Consider the following 19,530-nt stretch of genomic DNA (forward strand, 5'->3'; position numbering starts at 1 on the left):
TTCCTCAACTTTTGTCGTAGGTTCAAATTCGTTCCTCAACTATGAAATTGACCAATCTAGTCCTCAAACTTTCTATTTGGGCTTAATTTCATTCTTAGACCTATGTGGCATGCCATGTCAACAATAAAAACCCTAAAAGTGAGTCAATAGATATAAATAAACTCTTTTACCTCTGATTTTTCTTCACGTTCAATGTGTTGTAAAAAAAATATGGTTCAATAGTCAATTAGAATGCACAAATAAATAAAAGTGTATACCTTTTATTAATAGATATAAGATCAATAATACCTTTTTTTGCAACATCAATGAATTATGAGTTAATATAGCATTTAAATTAATACATGTGTTGGATTCGGTAGCATACCGGAAACATGACATGCACATTGGGGACTTAGCATGCCATATAGACGTGCCACGTCACATCAGAGTTGAAATAAGACTCAAATGAAAAGTTTGAGGGCTAAATTGACCTTTTTGATAGTTAAAGGAAGAGAATTGAGAGATGAAATTGCTTATTTTGCAATGAAGCAAATATTAATAGTGTATATGTTAAATAGTATAGTTGTTGCTGTGTTTTCCTATAAATTTGATCAAATTTAGTCAAGTTTAAGTTAGGACAAACCTAATACAATATCTATATACATTACTAAAGCGAGTAAGATTTCTACCCAAAGTTATGCGAGTCGGACCAACCCCTCCGCCCACGACTCGATCACGTAGATTTCTACAAATTAATATACAGGCACCAATACAAATTAATATACAGGCACCAATTCGTATTCGATACTTCTATCAATTTCTATCAACTTTGTCTGTAAAAAATGTACGAGCATATAATAATTTTCAATCTAAATAAAAACGAGACACTATCGCCTAGGAAAAAACAAGCCCGAGTTCCAGGGGATTCCACGCGGTCGCAACAGTCCGTCTGCTGACAGATCGGTTCCGGTTGGTTGCTAGCAGATCGCCTGGCGCGACGCCGGCCTCAAAAATCAAATCTTTCCTGCGCATGTGCCCCTGCTGGCAATGGGGAAGAACACACACACACACACAGAGAGAGAGAGAGAGAGAGCGGTGGCAGCTGCTCCGCCGTGCCTGCGCGTGCTGCGTGCCCCCTTCTTCGCTGGAAAGGTCGGATCTTTGGGCTTCGGGTGCGTTCGCTGCCGGTCGCGGAAAGGCCGGTGTTTTTTTTTTTTAACTTCCCCTTGTTTCGCGGTGGCCGCGCTGGGGGAGAAGGCGTGAACTCTCGCTGCTGCTGCCTGCGGGCTGCGGCGTCGCTCTCGTGGCGTCCCCATGTGGCGCCGGGGCACTTGCTCCGCCTCCCGCTGAGCCGTTTTGTCCTCACGCGCAGGGACCCTGATCGCCTGCTGCTTCTTCTACTCCCCCCATCCCCTCCTATTCTATTGCCAGCCAGGGGCAGGGAGGAGGGAGCCCAGACGTCGATTGGGGAGCGGCTCTTGGCCCCCGTTCGAGCCGCCCGTCGCCTCTGATCTGGACCCGGAGGGTGCAGCAGCTCCGCCCAGCAGTTCTTGGTTGGATTCCGCCGCCGCCGCCTTCTTGAGAGGTAAGGTGCTCGGGTTTTGCAAGAATTTTGCTCTCCTCCCCTCCTCTTCTGTGCTGGTTGCTTGCTTCGATGTGTTCGTTCTGAGCTGCGTCGCGCGGTTGCAGGGGGGCCTTTGTTGGAGGACCAAGAAAGATGTCGGGGGCAGTGCTCGTCGCAATCGCCGCCTCAATCGGCAACCTGCTGCAGGGGTGGGACAATGCCACCATTGCAGGTAATCTTGTGCTCGCGGTAGATTGGTTTTGCCGGGCATGTATATGCTGCTTCTCCCTCTCGTATAGTCGCGCTTGTATTTCCGTCAGATCAGTTCCTCCGAGACTCAGATCGGATGTTGCTTGGTACCAGGTATCAGATCATGTGCAGAATTCTCACAGAAGTGCTTGATGGAATTCTGTTGGTTGCTATTCTATTCTCGGAAAAAACGTGCCCCTAGCTCTGTCAATTAAGAAAAATATTCCCAGATTTTTTCCCCCAGAAATTGTAATGATACTAGCTTTATCCTGCTTGTTTGATCTGTTAGAACCGTTCAATTCTCGGTTATGTGGTGTCCAATTATTATCTTTTGCGATGTTTAAGTCCTGATGAAATATTGGTGGGGTCATTCACAATACAATTATCTTCTCCAGGTGCTGTTCTGTACATAAAGAAGGAATTCAAATTGCAAAGCGAGCCCACTGTGGAGGGGCTAATTGTGTCCATGTCACTCATTGGTGCCACTATCATCACCACATTCTCTGGGCCAGTATCAGACTGGATCGGCCGCCGCCCTATGCTTATCCTCTCTTCAGTTCTGTACTTCTGCAGCAGCCTCATCATGCTATGGTCCCCTAATGTCTATGTCCTGCTGCTGGCCCGTCTTGTAGATGGATTTGGTATTGGCTTGGCTGTCACGCTTGTGCCTTTATACATTTCAGAAACAGCTCCTCCAGAGATTAGAGGTTTGCTGAATACACTGCCACAATTCAGTGGTTCGGGAGGAATGTTCTTGTCATACTGCATGGTGTTTGGGATGTCACTATTGCCATCACCTGACTGGAGAATTATGCTTGGGGTGCTTGCCATACCTTCATTGTTCTTCTTTGGATTGACAATATTCTATCTGCCTGAATCCCCAAGATGGCTTGTCAGCAAAGGGAGGATGGCAGAAGCCAAGAAGGTTCTGCAAAAATTACGTGGGATAGACGATGTCTCAGGTCTGTTTTGCTAAAAATAATTTAATGTTCATTTCACCTAGAGTTCTACCTGACTAGAGGCTAGTTGTTGCGTCTCTAGTCTCCAGTAATACTGAATCGTTGGCTAAATTCTGAATTGGTCTGTGTTTGCACTATATGTTGAATGGCATAAAATTTTAGGTTTTTTCTTGTCTTGCAAAAAATAAAAAAAATCAGTTGAAAATTTGCAGAATGATGATTGCAAACATTTAACCATAGATGCTTGAAGAGCTAAATGTTTCAGTTTGCTTGACATCTTATCTATATTTGAAATTTTATGTATAGTTATTTTATGGAGATGTAGGTACTAGGCACGTAAAAAGAAATAAGCGATTCCATTCTTCTTTTGCTCTTTTAGTAAATACATTGATTACACTGTGGCTAATAGATGCAACTAGAGCTCTTCTCTTTGTATAATATGCTAATTTTGGAAAGTTATACAAGTTGGTTGAGCCTTGGAAATTCTATCCAGTTCATAAGTTTCTGGTTTATTCACGTTTATTTATTTAACAGTGACATACACAAAAAGGCCATCTGATAATTCTAAGTGGGCAATTTCGCAGGTGAAATGGCCCTTCTTGTTGAAGGGTTGGCGGTTGGAGGAGATACCTCCATTGAAGAGTACATCATCGGCCCTGCCACTGACCCAACTGATGATCACGTTGCTGATGGTGATAAGGAACAGATCACTCTTTATGGTCCTGAAGCAGGGCAATCATGGATTGCTCGACCTTCCAAAGGACCCAGCATGCTTGGAAGTGTGCTTTCTCTCGCATCTCGTCATGGCAGCATGGTGAACCCGAGTGTACCCCTTGTGGATCCGATCGTCACACTTTTTGGGAGTGTCCATGAGAACATGCCCCAAGCTGGAGGAAGTATGAGGAGCACATTGTTTCCAAACTTTGGAAGTATGTTCAGCGTCACAGATCAGCATACCAAAAATGAGCAGTGGGATGAAGAGAATGTTCACAGGGATGACGAAGAATATGCATCAGATGGTGCAGGAGGTGATTATGAAGACAATGTCCACAGCCCATTGCTGTCCAGGCAGACTACAAGTGCGGAAGGGAAGGACATTGCACACCATGGCCACCGTGGAAGTTCTTTGAGCATGAGAAGGCCAAGCCTTCTGGGGGAGGGCGGAGAGGGTGTGAACAGCACTGGTATTGGTGGGGGATGGCAGCTTGCATGGAAGTGGTCAGAGCGAGAAGGTGAGGATGGTAAGAAGGAAGGTGGTTTCAAAAGAATCTACTTGCACGAAGGAGTTCCTGGTTCAAGAAGGGGTTCGATTGTTTCACTCCCTGGTGGAGGCGATGCTCCTGAGGGTGGCGAGTTCATACATGCTGCTGCTTTAGTAAGCCAGCCAGCACTTTACTCGAAGGATCTTACAGAACGGCACATGTCTGGTCCTGCCATGATTCACCCATCTGAGGCAGCTGCCAAAGGCCCAAGCTGGAAAGATCTGTTTGAACCTGGTGTGAGGCGTGCCTTGTTAGTCGGTGTGGGAATTCAGATCCTTCAACAGGTAGAGCTAATTTAATCACTTTCGCTTGTTATCTTACAGAACCATCTCGCATTATTCTATACCCAAACAAAAAGGGAAGAAATTAACCTTCAAGTAACTTAATTCAACCATAACTCTTCTTATAGACAAATTCATCATATTCTGTATTGGGTTGTTCCAATATTGATAGCTTAATAAGTAATATTATTAAAAATAGCCTACTGACTTTGCCTCCCATGTTTAGTTTGCTGGAATAAACGGGGTTCTCTACTACACTCCACAAATTCTTGAGCAAGCTGGTGTGGCAGTTCTTCTTTCCAATCTTGGTCTCAGCTCGGCATCAGCATCCATCTTGATCAGTTCTCTCACTACCTTATTGATGCTTCCTAGCATTGGTTTAGCCATGAGACTTATGGATCTTTCTGGAAGAAGGTAACTTGTTTATTTTCATTGCATTGTCTTAGTATTATCCCTTACCAGAAATTTGCGAAATGCGCCTGAAGGACATTATATGATACATCGCTTCCCTTTATGCAGGTTTTTGCTGCTAGGCACAATTCCAATTTTGATTGCATCTTTAGTTGTCCTGGTTGTATCCAATGTTGTTGACTTGGGTACAGTGCCCCATGCTGCGCTCTCCACAGTCAGTGTCATCATCTATTTCTGTTGCTTCGTCATGGGCTTTGGTCCCATCCCCAACATTCTATGTGCAGAGATTTTTCCAACCAGGGTCCGCGGCCTTTGCATTGCCATCTGTGCCTTGACATTTTGGATTGGAGACATCATCGTCACCTACAGCCTTCCTGTGATGCTGAATGCTATTGGCCTAGCAGGCGTCTTTGGCATATACGCAGTTGTCTGCTTGATTTCCTTTGTATTCGTCTTCCTTAAGGTCCCCGAGACAAAGGGCATGCCCCTTGAGGTCATCACTGAGTTCTTTTCAGTTGGTGCAAAGCAGGCGGCTGCAAAGGCCTAATTCCTTTGGCAGCTTTGCTTGCAACTTTTGCGCTGTAAATTGCAAACTTGAAGGGATCTCACCAAGATGCTTGGGAGACTTTTATGAGGAAGAGGCAACTGCTCATGCTCCATAAGCAACACCGAGAGTTCATCAATGGCACAGCAGCTGTTAAGTAGGCAAATTCCATGTCATCTGCCATCAATGTTGTTTATTAATAATGTATTAGGCATGTTATTCAGCTGTGGTTCTTGGTAGAGATATTTAGACTAAAGTTAATGATCTGATTCAGTGGTACTATATTTAAGCTCCAATAAAGTAAATAAAGTTTTGCATATCCTCTTGTCAACTTTTGCACCGTTAAATTTTATATTATTTGCTAGAAATAGGATGTGATAGCATGCGATGTCAAATTTAAGTGATTGTTGTAACATATGCTACTGCTTTTTCTCCTATCTTTAATTGAAAAGCCTCTACTATTGCAAAGCGCTGAGAGGGCGCCATGATTCTGAAGGCCTACTAATAATGAGGAAGCATGTCACCCACCCTGGCCACCCAGTTCTACCTTGGGCACAGGGCACGATTATGTTTCAGGTGCACTATCTGTTGGTAATTGTGTAACTATGGAGCTATAATGAACCCTTCTATTGCATGGTTTATACTCTTGTACTCTTGCAATTAGAGCAAGCGGTTTGCACTTGTAGTAGCCCCTTCTGTACTCGATCAATTAGCTATCGTGGCCTAAACATGGATACAAATACAACAGTGCAATCCTTGTATGCAAAAATTGCATTTGCTAAATTTGGTGGATTATGTTTGGCAGGATCAAATCATCTGTGGATTATGGAGGAAAACTGTTGAGAGCATAAAAAAAAAGCACCATCAAGATTTGCATTCAATTTGATTATTTCGAATTTCTTCACTTTTCCTACTAACACATTCAACACAGGCATCCACGTTGTAACACGCTAACATCACAGTGATACAGAATATTAGATGCTTAACAGACGATATCCTCATTGTAGAGATGAAATAACAGCGACCTATCCACCTGAGATACAAAATTCACTCTAACTGGTAGTATATCATGCCAAGAAGAAAGCCTTTCCAAAAGAACTATACAAAAAAAATGTGAAAAGTGGTTTTGCCAAATCATCAGTGTCTTGATATCTATGGTACTCGTTTTGAAGTGCTGCTAGTTCTTGCTGGGGCAGTTGCTTGAGTGGTTGTACTTCTTCGGACACCTGTTGCCACTGTAAATCATTCAAATAAGACAGAATATGAGACAACGCTCACTTAGGAAAAAAAAACGCACAGAATCTAGGGATTTGAATAGCCTATGGGAGTGATAACCAAGAACGGCGTGACTACCATTCTTTGTTTAGTTTTCCATGAGTTGTTCAAGAGTCGCATACATTCTCAAGAAATTCAATGAAATTTTATCCGATTACTAGACTAGATTGGCTGCATCGAGAGTTGGTAAGTTGCATTGAAAATTGTAGATAAATGCTTTCATGGCCTGCATTGTGTACTCATTATGAATAGCTTAATTGAACTGATCCTGATATTTGCCAATACAAGCGGAGCATATAGCCAAATCCATGTACAAGCAAATGTCACCCTCCATAGGTATCTGTTGGGTATATTATGAACATTCTTATATTCAGAAATCAGAACACAAGTGAATCATCTGTAGAACTATTGCGTCAGACTCAGATCCATTTAACAGAACAGCAGGTCCTTAAGCTTCGCATTCTAAGAAAACGAAGCTGTAATACAAGTGTAAACTTAGAGGCATCATACCTGAAGATTTAGGAACAGAAGGATCTCTTGGTTTAGGCCGCAAGCTTGATGCTTGACCTACTTTTGGGACTGCTAGCTTCTGGACTCGATTTACTGCTTTGACTCTACATAAGAAAGAATGAACACGTTACAGATGAAAACCAGGCAATGGAAACCACTCACTGCAGAATCTGTAAGAGCTAAAGATGTCAAAGGAGCCAAAATATTAGCAAGTTGACTATAGAGAACTGGAAATACTCACAACCGCTCTTTTCCAGCACTAGATGTTTTCTCTTGTTCTTGGTCCACAACGTTGTTCACTAAACTGTCACTTTCTGCACCTGCTGATATACCACCATCTGATACATCGCTTAACCTTCCGTCTAATTCAACATCACCAAGGGCAGAAACCTCAGGAGTAACAGAGCTCTGACCCAGCTGTTGATTTTCATCAGTTGAGAGCAGGGACCCAGCCTCAGAATGCCTGTCACTGGTGTCAGAGAAGTTGTCAAGATCAGAAGCAGCCCCACTGCCAAAGCTTGCCACCTTTCCTAGGGATGCCATGCCTGGAGAAGAGGATGAATGCTTCAACAGGGTGTCACCATTTTTCGTGGACTTCGGTCGGGAGGTACTACTATTGAGTAGCTGCAGCCGATCAATTTCATCATCCTTCTTTGAAATGGTATCCTTGAGCAGCGCAAGCTGCAAGGTGAAACATTAGATATCAGCAATTGTATGTTTCCTTGAGGATCAAATTTAATTTCCTAGGCATAACAAAATTTTGGACAGGTCATTCTTGATTTCTTTGCACATTCAAAAATAAAAGCCGTTACGCCGACATGTTACATATCAATCTCCTTAGCAAGGATATAATAAGTGAAGGAAAAGAGAAAAAAAGTTACCTGATCCATTAGTTCTCTGACATCCTTTCCCTCCTTATTGGTCCTTGCAACACCTAGTTCCACCCCAGAAACACGTTCAGCAAATTTCAGTGTACTTAAAGTCTCTGTGTACGATGAAACATCTGGGTTGACTTGCACAAACATTAGTGTCTTTGCATGCCCACCTACAAATGGACACTTTTTTTGTCAACAAACTATGTACAAATTATGATGTAATGCAAACTAATTTTTTTAGCAAAGAAGATCACCCAGAGAAGTTTGTAAGACTTGTGTAAGCTTGCTATTTCTGTATGGTACATGAGCATTCTTTTGTGACAAAGAAAATATAACATCCCCAAGAGCAGCCAAAGACTTGTTAATGTGTTGTGCTTCTTTAAGCCTGTCTCCTGTAACTGCAGATCGGTCCACCCTTTCACTGCCAGCAAGGTCCACAAGATGCAGAGCGCCACGCAAAGTGTTTCCGGTTTTCAAATCCTGGCCTTGTACATGGATGGTCACAACACTGCACAAGGAAAAAGATGGTAAGTAGGTTTCTTTATACAGAAAAATATAAGTAGCATAAATAACTTACCTGTGAGACCTGCTGCTTCTCTCATTCAAGGCTGTTGCACTCATGGATCTATTGTTGTGCCCTGTTTGCATTAGCTCAATAACATGAGAAGTCGAATTAACAGGACACATTGTTGCGTCAGGAACTGCAAGTCCATTGGGCTGGGAGGTATTCTGGATCCCTAGTGTGTGCCGGTTAAGGAAAATGAAGGGTTTGTTACATCACTTCAGTCAGCAAGAAGTAATGGTTTGAATTCCTACAAGCAATATGATGATTACAGATTCTGAATAAGGATAGAAATAGTGTAACCAACTAAACTTTGCAAGTTTTTATATCGTATTACTTAAGGAAACTACAATGCATAGCGAATGTGGGATAATAGCAGTTAAGGACTTCAGGACTTGCACAGAAAACGTGCATTCTTCCATTAAATGGAAAAGCTATACTGAAACAGGTCTGAATAAGAAGGATATTTCTTCTGTGAACCACCACTACCAAGGAGATCACGGATCTGCTCATTGTAGATCTCAACCATTTGAACGCCAATTTCATACTTAATTGTGTCTCGACGATCATGGGAGATATTGAAAAGGTCATTCAGTGCTCGATAATTGACACCCCATTCCTTCTCTTCTGCGTTTTCAGGTCCCATCTGAGCAATTCATTAAAACAAAGTATTGTGAATATGTTCTCCATTGCAGAGAAATCCAAACAGGTAGAAAGACTTCAGTCTTTATAGCTTCGTACCATAGTATATGTTTTTCCTGATCCAGTTTGGCCATATGCGAAAATGCAAACATTGTAGCCATCAAGAACAGATCTAATTAGTGGTTGAATATCCTTGAAGACCATATCTGTAAAAAAACAAGAAGGGTAAGAAAACAAATGTATACGTCATAACGCTATTCATGAAATATGCAATTTTCTACAACTTAAGAGATTCAAAAGCAGGTAATTTGTTTGGATTTCATTGTCATGAGCACCTTGTGTAGTTGTAGGGCCAAAAACTTTGTTGAATGTGAAATTCTTTCCTCCTTCCTTTCCTTTCTTTGTAGGGTTTGATAAAACCAGTTCACCATTCTCACCAATATGTTCAACTGAAGTGGACTTCTCATCCTCCCAGGGTCGAAAAGGTCTTATCCGGCAATAAACTCTGATATTTCCTGCTCAGAGATGCTATTTTACACTACTATATTATGCTTGCACAATATTATGTTTAATACAGATAACCAGACAAAAGGAACTATTGGATGCAGTTGAAATAGGAACCTTTCAGTTCTTGGATCTCATTGAATAATTTTCTATTATCTGCAAGAGCTGCATGATATTTTTCCGCAGCATTTGTAACCACCTTAAGGTTTTGTCCTGTTGAAAATTAAATTGAAATTTTAGTGCTGGACTACTGGTGAAAAAAAAATTTAAGACGATGTAGGCCATAGTTAGTCTCATGGCTTTAATCTCACCAAGGCCTGCAAGTTCTTCAAACCATCTTTTTTGACAATTTAGGATTTCATGTCTAATGGAAATAGAAGATAGCCTCAAATCCTGATGAAACAGAACACTGTTCACTTATGTTCAGAATACAGATATTCACCTAAAATATAAAGAAAAAAAAAAGGAAAGGAAGTGGTTTCACTAATACCTGAGAATTCTTTATTTGCAAACCAACAAATTTGTTTACCACGATTTGTTTCTGCTTCCAAAATTGGAATCTAGATTCAGCTGATTCCTCAAGTTCTATTCTCCTCTTGGTAGAATCTTCTAACATGAGCTCTATTTCTTTTATCCTCTGTTCCAACTCCTTACTTACTTTGGCAGCTTTGGTCTCCACTTGCTGACTTTGTGCCTCATGCAACTTTTTGGTTGCCTCAAGTTCTTGCTTGAGGTTTAAAATTATATTTTCATTCATTTCCTTGTCTGTGAGAAGCTTAACTACATCTCCCTTCTTAGATTCTAACAATTTGCAGCTCTCCTCATGTGATGATCTTAATGATTCCAATTCCTGCTTAAGTTTCATAATTGTATTGCTATAATCATCCTTCTCTTTCATCAGCCTAATTATGTCGCCCTTCTCCTCTATTGACCTGTCTGCATCTTCAACTATTGCCTGTTTTCTGTTTTCAACATTGCCTTTCTTCATGACAGCTTTATCTTCTTTTTCCTTCATCAATCTAATCGCATCCTCCTTCTCTTTTAGCAACTTAGTAATATTTTCCTTCTCCATTGTTAACCTAGCAAGAGCATCGCTGTTCTCCTTGATCAACCTGTCTCTATCGTCATCTATTTCTTGCTTCCTATCGCTAACCGCACCACCAGCTAAGTTGACCGTATCTTCCTTCTCCTTCATTATTCCAATTATAACTTCCTTTTCCTTCAACAAACTAATCATGTCTTCCTTCTCTTTTGTCAATTGAACAACAATAGCATCCTTTTCCTTAAGTAACCGTTTGCTCTCATCTATCGCTCTCTGTGTATCTTCAACTGTGACATCTTTCACATTAACCATGTCTTCCTTCTCCTTCATTAGCCTAATTATATCCTCCTTATCCTTCAATAACCGAACCATGTCGTCCTTCTCTTTTGTCAATCTAACTACAGTATCATCCTTCTCCTTAAGTAACCTATCTATTTTGTCATTATTCAAGTTGCCCGTGTCTTCCTTTATCTTCAACAGTCTAACCCATAGTCACAAAGTTCCTGGGTCGATCGGGTCGAGGAACGGGGTCGAGGGTCGAGGGTCGTCACTTTATAAAATTATGGTACGAAGGGGGTATACATCTATGGAACGATAAATTATTATGTGGGACGCGACCCTGATTCATCGGGGTCGATATCTTCGGGTCGATAAAGACAAAAACTATATATATGCTACTAATGAAGAAACTAATCTGCACAAGCATATAAGAAACATATAAAAGAGTACATTTAGACCATGCTACACGTACTCAGCTCATTGTCTAACAAAAACCACACCAATCCACTGTCCTTAACCTCCTTATCCCAATTAAATCTGCTAGCAATGGGGCTGCGACCCCTTTCAAACCGGGACACGATCCAACCTTGAATGGGACACTGACCCTCTTCGATCCCGACCCTCGAATCGGAACGACGTTCCCGGGTCGAGGGACGAGGCATCGACCCCGAATCCTGTGACTATGGTCTCTAACCATATCTTCCTTTTCCTTCAGCAACCTGATCATATCTTCCTTCTCTTTCAGCAACCAAATCATATCCTCCTTTTCTTTCATCAATCTTACCAAGTCTTCCTCGTACTGCATTAATCTAGCCATATCATCCTCTCCCAGTTGCCCCTTGCCTTCAAGTTTGTCTCTCTCTACCTGCATAATAAAAAGTGGACTTCCATGAATTGAATTGCTCAATTGATGCTAAATCAATAATTGTTCGGTTTGCCATTATTCGCATTAAGCGGAGAGAGAACTCAGTAATCTCTGCTATTATTTTTAAGCTCCTATGGAACTGTCTCATTTTTTTTAATCATTTGATGGTGATACCACGATCTTGAAAAGAAAAACTCACTAGTCTATAAAACTGTTGCAAACGTCCTTCATATACATAACTGGCTCAGAGAAGGTACAAGAATTTACATGTGTTTGCCCACGTGCCCCACAAGCCAGGGCTTCTAGCACTCTTATCCTTGACTGATACTTCTCTTCGCGAGCTTTAATCAGGTTATTTTGCTGCAGACAACTAAGAAATCACATAGGACAAATCCAATGGCACAACAACAAAAAAATAGTTACGTATCTTACATTTCGTATATGCCCAGCCTGAGTAGAAATACGCCTTTCAATCTCCACAATGACCTTCCTCAAAAGGGAAGCAGTGCGCTACAATGCAATTTTAACATTCATTTATACAAGGAAAGGTGTTAACACATATAGCACTAAATCCTCTTAGATGTGGAAAGAAGAAAATGACTACATTGATTTTTTTGAGAAGCCTACATAAGGTATTTGTCCATTCTTCCTCTCGATGCTCTCATCGAGGATGCTGTTCACAACACCCAAAAGTGACTGGGTGGGAGCATTCTGCATAAACATGTTACGCACTCAACACTATTGGCGTGGCAAGTTGGCGCAGAAGAGCAAAAAAAATCCTCTGTTTATTTTTTAGGTGAAGATTGCTGCAAGGCACTTACCTCCAAGCTGGAGGACTTCATCAAGTCTGAAATTTTACAACCAGGTAGATCAGAATATCCTTGTTTCGGCTGAAATACCCATGACGGAGAATAGGCATCGGTTCCAAAGGATGGAGAGTATGGCTCTGAAGCAAGTATACAACACAAAAAATTGTTTGAAGAAGCAATTTGAACCAATTCTGTAAATGAGACAGTTGCCATTGTCATAACTCTGTCGCAGTGACGAAGGGATTATTGTTTACCTGACATGACGGGGCTTGACAGTACCCTTTGCAGCTTGGATTCCATGTTCCTCCGGCCTCCTTCGCTGTCACACCTGGTGAGGAAGGAAGAGCCGCGGTGGTCTTCGTCTAGGCGCGACGCGAACCGGTCCTTCAAAGCAAGAACGCAGGTAACGACGGCCGACAGCTCCCCCTGGACGGATGGTTGGATCGATGAATCGCCGGCAGGGACGCGTCAATCGAGAAGGAAGCAAACTGAACGCCGCGGCATCGACGAGGAAGGAGGAGGAGGCGGCGCGGTTACCCTCTCGAGGTCGTAGGCGCTGAAGGTGGGCACGCCCATCCGCTCGACGGCGGCGCGGAACCTGCCGAGGTTGTCGGAGGCGGCGTCGTCGAGCAGCGCGCCGGGCAGGAGGCGGCGCAGGAGCGCGCAGAGCAGCCTGCCGTTGGCGAGCGCGGCGCGCAGGTCGTCGTCGGTGGCCTGCGGCGGCAGGCGCACGTCCGGGAACAGGGAGCGCAGCCACTCGACGGCGTCCTGCCGCCGCCTTGCTGCGGCGCGGCAGCAGCAACAAGCAACCGGTCAGCGGGCGGATTTCATGGAACTCGACCAATCAATCGCCATCATCAACAACAAGAAGAAGAGGAGCCAGGAACGAATCGAGAAAATGCTCATCGTACGTACATGGGTCTGGCGGCGCGGCATCGGGGTCGCGGAGGGACATGGAGGAGCGGGGTGGAACGAAACGAAGCGGCGGAGAGGGGCGCGCGGGGGATTTAAGGGCGGCGCCATGGGCGCGGCGCGGGCGAGCGGGTGAGGACGGGAGGGAATGGGGCGCGCGAGAGACGCGGAGGCCGCGGCCGCGTGTGCGCCGCGCGCCTATGCGTCCTCTTCCTCCCGTCAGCCTCCGGTCCTCCCCCGGCTCCGGCTATTTTTGGGTGGCGGAGCGGGGCGGGGCGGGGAGGGGAGAGGAGGCGGTGCGCCACGCCCAGGCGCGCTTGAGCAGGAGAGCCGGGAGGCGAATTGGGGAGTCGGGCGGAACGGTTCGCGCCAATTTTTTTTTTGGAAAGCTCTCATCTGGATTCATGCAGTTGTAGTATCTGTTCGTACATGCTTGTAAGATACAAACTTGAACACACTCACACTGCACCACACACGTACAAACAAACCTACATCTACAACCAAACCAGAAACGCGTCCTTTTTGAAATCACCGGAAGACTCCGTAGACGACGGGCACGTCGCAATACCCTTGTGGCTCCACGCGCGAGAGGCAACGAAAACAAGACGACCAGCAAGCCACCACAACTCCTATATAAGAACTCACAGACCCGACGCCAGCACCGGAGCACACGCCGACGAAGGAGAGAGAAGTCTGGAGTACCTTATTCCGACGACGCTGTCTCCCCCCCCCAAACAAGCGCCGTCGAGAAAACACTGCCAACGACGAATCTGAGGAAGAAGAAGCTGGAGAAAATCCTTGCTCCGAAACGAAGTCTGGACTCATCACCAACGCCTCCACCCCCAAATCCACCGCAGCACAAGGAAGAGCCACATACCCAAGGGCAACAGCAGCCCTCAGAGGCAAAAGACGCCGCCGCCAGAGCAGACCACAAAGACGACGACAGCAGCAGCAGCCCTCCAAACAAGCACCATCCTCACGAGCTATCTAGAATCTATTAGGAGCTATATACACCGGACGACGAGGAAGATCCGGTTCCCCTACCCCTCCGGCGCCGGAAAGGCCACCGGAGGAGAGGGGGAACCGGCCAGCTCGACGCCGGAAAGATTCGCCGCCCTTATCGCCTCGCTCTTTACTGTAGCGCCTGGAAAGAACGAGAAAGGGGAAGACTCTCCTCGGTTCGCGCCAATTTGTGTCCGCCGCGACGGCAAACCCGCCGGCTGGGCCGCAACCGCCTCCGGTGAGGGATCGGGCTCGGGCCTGGAGCCCATGACTGGGCCACACGTATGGACTTCAGTCTGGGCCGTTCGCGCGCCCAGTCCTCGAGCCCACGAAGCCTGTCTCCTCAAAAGAAAGGTCCTGTGCGACGGGGCGACCCGTTTGCATGTGGCTTCATGCCCATCTTCCTTTTTAATTTAATAGTTGTTTCTACAAATAAAGTTGGTATAAGTATCGAATACGTATTAGTGCTCATGTATAAAGTGATCGAGTCGTGGACGAAGGGAGTTAGTCCGACTCACATACGGAATGGACTAATACTCATCTATCAATTACACATGCGAATGAAATCAAGTACCAAATCAAAAATTTGGATGGAAACTTTACTCGCTTTAGCAACAAATATGTAGATAGATTATTTTTGGTGGGGAGAATTTCACGGCGGCACGCAAGCCCAAAATGCAAACCTAGATGGAAGCATTAATGATGTCTAATAGAAAGTCTCACGCACGCCCACGGCTGTGTTCATTTCCCACAAAAACTCCAAACTTTACATCACATCAAAATCACATTAAAACATTAAATATAACAAATGACTCATGCATGGAGTACTAAATGTAGGTAAATAAAAAACTAATTGCATAGTTTTGATGTACATTGCGAGACGAATCTTTTGAGCCTAGTTAGGTCATGGTAGGACAATATTTAACAAAAAAACGAAAAGTACTACAGTGTGCTACCGTGTGCGATATGATCTTTTCTACCTGTTTTCCTGGATCTAAACACAGCCCACGTAATCTTAAGTCAGTTTGACAGACGTCACACACAGTTTGACAGGCGTGCAACCGCAAGTACTAGCTGCATTTTTTTTTTTGTGTTGAGCAACAAGAAGTACTAGCTGCATTCATCATGCGCAAAAAGCTTAAGAAGGGTCAGCGGGAAAAGTATACATATTTCTGGGCTTGTCCTGCCCTTGCAAGCCAAGCAGAGCTCAGTAAATGTGTTCACGGGTCAGCGAGCGACACGCGACACGTCACGTGAGGCTGTAATAAATCCTGCAAAGCACCGCGAGTCGTCAGAGGCGCTTTGACTGTACTCTGCTTCTCGCGCGAATGCAAGCATGCAGCGTTAGGCCAATCTTAATATTAATAAGAATGTCATGAGAGCGCCATAGATATTAAATTTTCTAACATATATCAATAGTATGAATAGAGAGAAGAGAAGAGTGTCATGAACTATAACACTCCACTGACACAGTTCTTAAGATTCCAGTCTAAATAATTATGTCGATGACACTTTCACTGAGAGGCCTTAACACCTGATCCAAGGATTATTTTCAAGGGCGGACCCTCTCACACCGTCAAGGCATCAACTTGCAAAAAAAAAATTAGAATGCGATCAACTTGCAAAAATGTGCAACGGAATGAGCTTTCGGTTCTCTTCTTTGTCGTCCTCGACTTGCGCCCTCGCTTGACAGCCCAAATTATGCAGGCATAAAGCACCAGGACAAAATGGGTTAGTAGTACGATAGGAGTAGTGTCAATAATAACAGAGATGACTCTGCAGTGCATCAGGCAGAGCTTATCCAGTTATCCCCGCCCTGTACCTGACGAGACCTCCCTCCCTTTTCCTCCCTCCCTTTTCCTCCCTCCCTGACCAAGCCAAGCAGCAGCAGCCGCCCTCCAAAGCAGCTAAAAGCACGCATGGTTGAATGGATTATTGGATTCCTGAACTAGTGAAGAAAGAACCCTCCACATGCCCCGTGGTCGATGGATTATTAGATACCTGAACTTCTGAAGAAAGAGCTTTTCAATGGAAAAAAATTCTGAAGAAAGAAACCCTCCACATGCCCCGCCAAAAGAAGGACGCCCTTTCCTCAGCTACTAGCCTGCTACCGGACCACTGATATGATCTCGCGCTCTACCGGAGTAGCATGCAGCTTCCGAACAAAAACCCCGGCACGGCCGCCTGCCAACCAACCTGCGACGGCGGCGCCACCACCCGCGACCGGAAAGCGAGCGTTGCGTTCCCTATGGCGGCCAGCGACCCGGTAGCTCGCCGGCCTGCCGGCGTGCCCCGGCAGGCAGCAGCAGCCGAGCCGCCCGATTAAACTAAACTAGCACGCAGAGCTCCGGCGGCACCTGTCATGGCGTCCTACTCATGCAGCATTGAGCAGTAGCTGTGGACCTGCTATGGTGGTGCGGCACTGCCGTCGCTGTCGTGCCTTTTGCAGCCCCGGGCCTTTCCCTTCCGTTGGAAAAAGGGCAGCGGAGGAGGACATGGAAAAGCCTGGACGGAGCTCGCTTGTGCTGGCCCGTGCCGGTTTCTGGCGGGTTCTGACCGATGCCGTACACGCTCCAAGACGAACAAGCAGGACTGCGGGAGGATCATGGTTCATCTCAGACGACTCAGAGCCTCAGAGGCCAATTCATGAGTTTTACTGCTCATCTTTACAAGTGTTTCCCGACCATGGAGGCAGCAGGCCGGGAAGGGAAGAGCGAGCGTGCTAGCTGCGGCGGTGCTCGATCTGGTGGTGGTGCCAGTGCAATGCAAAGCAAACCGAACAAAAAGCAGGTCATGATTCAGTCGCCATGATGGCTCTCTGAAATGCTTATGCATACTGATTGATATACTATGCAGCAATGATTCAGAGGCCAACCAGTGCAACTTATCCGTGACATGCATGATTTGGCACAGCATTATCTTATCCGGAAGATGATATAATAATAATAATCTGATTAAGAAAAACAAATAAAAAAAGGCCCAGGCTAGTGAAACCGAGTGCTCGGGCTTTAAGTAAGGCACTATTTGGTGTCCCGGGGACAAAGCAGCAGGGACTGGAGAAATAAAGGCTGATATATATATATATATAACTTTATTTATTTGCAAATATATATCTATATATGTATCTTTGGTGTGGCGAGTGGATTTGGCAGGGCTCAAAGTTTTTGTCATGTTCGATCGTGCGCTAAACAAGGACTGCTTTGTAAGCAGCCGACAAATGTTAGTTATACGAACCTAGGTCGACGATCTACCGTCCACCCATATTTTGCTACTTAGTAGTACAATCAAAAAATTTAGAAAGAACTATTAACTATATATGGTACCATCCCCCAACGGAACCACCCCCCTTGGGAAAGGGATAGATGCACATTTTGTAGGTCTTTTTTTTTTGAGGGGGTGCATATAATGTTGGTGATTTGCCCAAGAGGCAAATAACATATGGGCCGGATATTGATCCGAGAAGGATTAGAACTCTAATAGGCTTCTAGCGTGAAGGTCCATTTGCGAGATCTATATAACGAGGGGCGGGGCCGTGGGTTATACGATCACCACGTGTCGTAAACCCTAGCCGCCGCCCGCCCGCCTCTCCACTTTCCACGAAGCCCTAGCCGCGCGGATGGTGCTAGCACGCCGGCAACTGGCATTCCGCCCCGTACGTGTGGACTTCGAGGGAGGCAATGTTGCGTTGCGGTGGTGCTGATCGGCAGGAGAAGAGGTAGGAGAACCGCTAGCTGCGATCTGCATCCTCCTCACCGAGGTGCGGCTATAAGTTGGGAAGAGTTAGCCCCAACTCTACTTCTGTTGCGCTGCACGTCAAGCGGTAACGTGATCTCATCTGCTTACATAAAATTCTTGGTAAACGCGATAGAATTATGAATTCACGCTGGCGTAGCATTCCCGTTACCTACTAGATTTGTCATGCGCCAATTGTGAAATTGGCTCTCCCAATCAATATCGATGGCGGTCGCGATCGCGATCGCATTAGCAGCTCGGCAGCCGGTGCCGGTTGGCGACCGATGGTTGCTCCTCGTCGAGCACGGCAAAGGCGACGACGAGCGGCCGGCCGGCGGCCATGCACGCCAATCATGCATACAAGTTTTCCTCCAGACGACGACGCTTTAGCCGCATCAGCTCTAAGCAGGTCCTTATCCGGGAGAAGTGACACTGCTTTTCCCAGCAACGGATTCTCAAAGCCTCTCTAGTCTCTGACCGCCGACGACTGCACGCGTGGCACACACGGTTGATTGATCGGATCAGGTGGTGCAGGCGACCAGTATCGAGTTTGTCACCACTCGCGGGCGCCGCGTATTATTGTTTGCTCCATGCATGCTTAATCCCTAAGAAACTAGCAGCCATGCCTAGCTAGGGTTTATTTTTTCTTTGTGAGCATTGGGTTTTGTTGAAAGCTTGAAAAGGAACTGTTTCTGGCCTGGGCTTTGAACGAGTGGCCGGCCGGTGAAGCAAAGTGTGCAGCTAGGAGTTCTCTGTGTGTGTGGATGTATGGATACAGCGGTAGAGACCAGAGATCAAAAGTGACAAGTGGTACTTGCATTGTGGTTACAAATAAATCAGTACTGATGAGCATACAAGAGTTTTCCCAACAGGACTTCTTGCAAATTTTTAAGGGAACTCATATTGCATCTGGTTTTATTCCCCACCGGCCCAGCGTGATTCGTAACTGATTAAACGGTAATTTTTGCACTGTGTGTAGTGCTGTTCAATGCTCAGTTACATGGACCACTGATCCTCTGTTTACCTGGTCAACCTCCGCCTCCATGTAGACAGACAACATCCATCGCCTCTCTGTTTATCTGGTTGCAGTAGACAGTACTAGCTTTTAGCGTAGGGAAACTTTGGGGTAATGCCTCTGGGACCCTGCCTGCCTGTGTGCCTGCTACGTGGATCAGACAAGGCGGGCAGTGCTTCCTTGATCGACAAGTGCCCTTATCCACAGACCACAACTGTGTGTTTCTGTTAAACTGGTTGAAGTCTTATGGTTATCCT

The 19,530-nt window shown here is 45.3% G+C and overlaps 2 protein-coding genes across 4 annotated transcripts; one reads left to right on the top strand and one right to left on the bottom strand.

Moving 5' to 3' along the window:
- The first annotated feature begins 1,016 nt into the window (after window positions 1-1,016).
- Window positions 1,017-5,576, top strand: LOC120694930 (monosaccharide-sensing protein 2-like). 3 transcript variants are annotated; one of them, XM_039978274.1, is made up of 7 exons: window positions 1,017-1,131; window positions 1,352-1,564; window positions 1,669-1,775; window positions 2,188-2,754; window positions 3,336-4,297; window positions 4,521-4,708; window positions 4,814-5,566. In XM_039978274.1, exons 3-7 carry the CDS (start codon window positions 1,697-1,699, stop codon window positions 5,250-5,252), a joined length of 2,235 nt encoding a protein of 744 aa, XP_039834208.1. In that variant the 5' UTR covers window positions 1,017-1,131; window positions 1,352-1,564; window positions 1,669-1,696; the 3' UTR covers window positions 5,253-5,566. The 3 variants fall into 3 exon arrangements, with proteins under 3 accessions (XP_039834208.1, XP_039834193.1, XP_039834202.1); XM_039978259.1 differs by having other exon boundaries at window positions 1,033-1,151; window positions 1,668-1,775; window positions 4,814-5,576; XM_039978268.1 differs by lacking the exon at window positions 1,017-1,131 and having other exon boundaries at window positions 1,165-1,564.
- A 526-nt stretch (window positions 5,577-6,102) lies between these two features.
- On the bottom strand, window positions 6,103-13,888 carry LOC120694920 (kinesin-like protein KIN-14D). Its single transcript, XM_039978247.1, has 20 exons — window positions 13,528-13,888; window positions 13,150-13,394; window positions 12,867-13,038; window positions 12,625-12,749; window positions 12,431-12,514; window positions 12,236-12,313; window positions 12,071-12,163; window positions 11,633-11,803; window positions 10,108-11,145; window positions 9,929-10,010; window positions 9,735-9,830; window positions 9,449-9,628; window positions 9,213-9,319; window positions 8,939-9,117; window positions 8,487-8,651; window positions 8,164-8,417; window positions 7,916-8,079; window positions 7,276-7,715; window positions 7,035-7,138; window positions 6,103-6,484 (listed from the first exon to the last, which is right to left on the bottom strand). Exons 1-20 carry the CDS (start codon window positions 13,565-13,567, stop codon window positions 6,402-6,404), a joined length of 3,900 nt encoding a protein of 1,299 aa, XP_039834181.1. The 5' UTR covers window positions 13,568-13,888; the 3' UTR covers window positions 6,103-6,401.
- Window positions 13,889-19,530: the final 5,642 nt, after the last annotated feature.

The sequence above is a fragment of the Panicum virgatum genome, chromosome 1K (genome assembly GCF_016808335.1).
Source record: "Panicum virgatum strain AP13 chromosome 1K, P.virgatum_v5, whole genome shotgun sequence".
Taxonomy (NCBI): domain Eukaryota; kingdom Viridiplantae; phylum Streptophyta; class Magnoliopsida; order Poales; family Poaceae; genus Panicum; species Panicum virgatum.

Excerpts from the sequence above, each read along its gene's own strand:
- LOC120694930 (XM_039978274.1), top strand. The coding sequence starts at position 1,697 with ATGTCGGGGGCAGTGCTCGTCGCAATCGCCGCCTCAATCGGCAACCTG. Across the intron at positions 1,776-2,187 it reads GGACAATGCCACCATTGCAG|GTGCTGTTCTGTACATAAAG; the intron begins GTAATCTTGTGC and ends TATCTTCTCCAG. Across the intron at positions 2,755-3,335 it reads TGGGATAGACGATGTCTCAG|GTGAAATGGCCCTTCTTGTT; the intron begins GTCTGTTTTGCT and ends GCAATTTCGCAG.
- LOC120694920 (XM_039978247.1), bottom strand. The coding sequence starts at position 13,567 with ATGTCCCTCCGCGACCCCGATGCCGCGCCGCCAGACCCAT. Across the intron at positions 11,804-12,070 it reads GGGCACGTGGGCAAACACAT|GTAGAGAGAGACAAACTTGA; the intron begins GTAAATTCTTGT and ends TTTATTATGCAG. Across the intron at positions 9,831-9,928 it reads TGAAGAACTTGCAGGCCTTG|GACAAAACCTTAAGGTGGTT; the intron begins GTGAGATTAAAG and ends AATTTTCAACAG.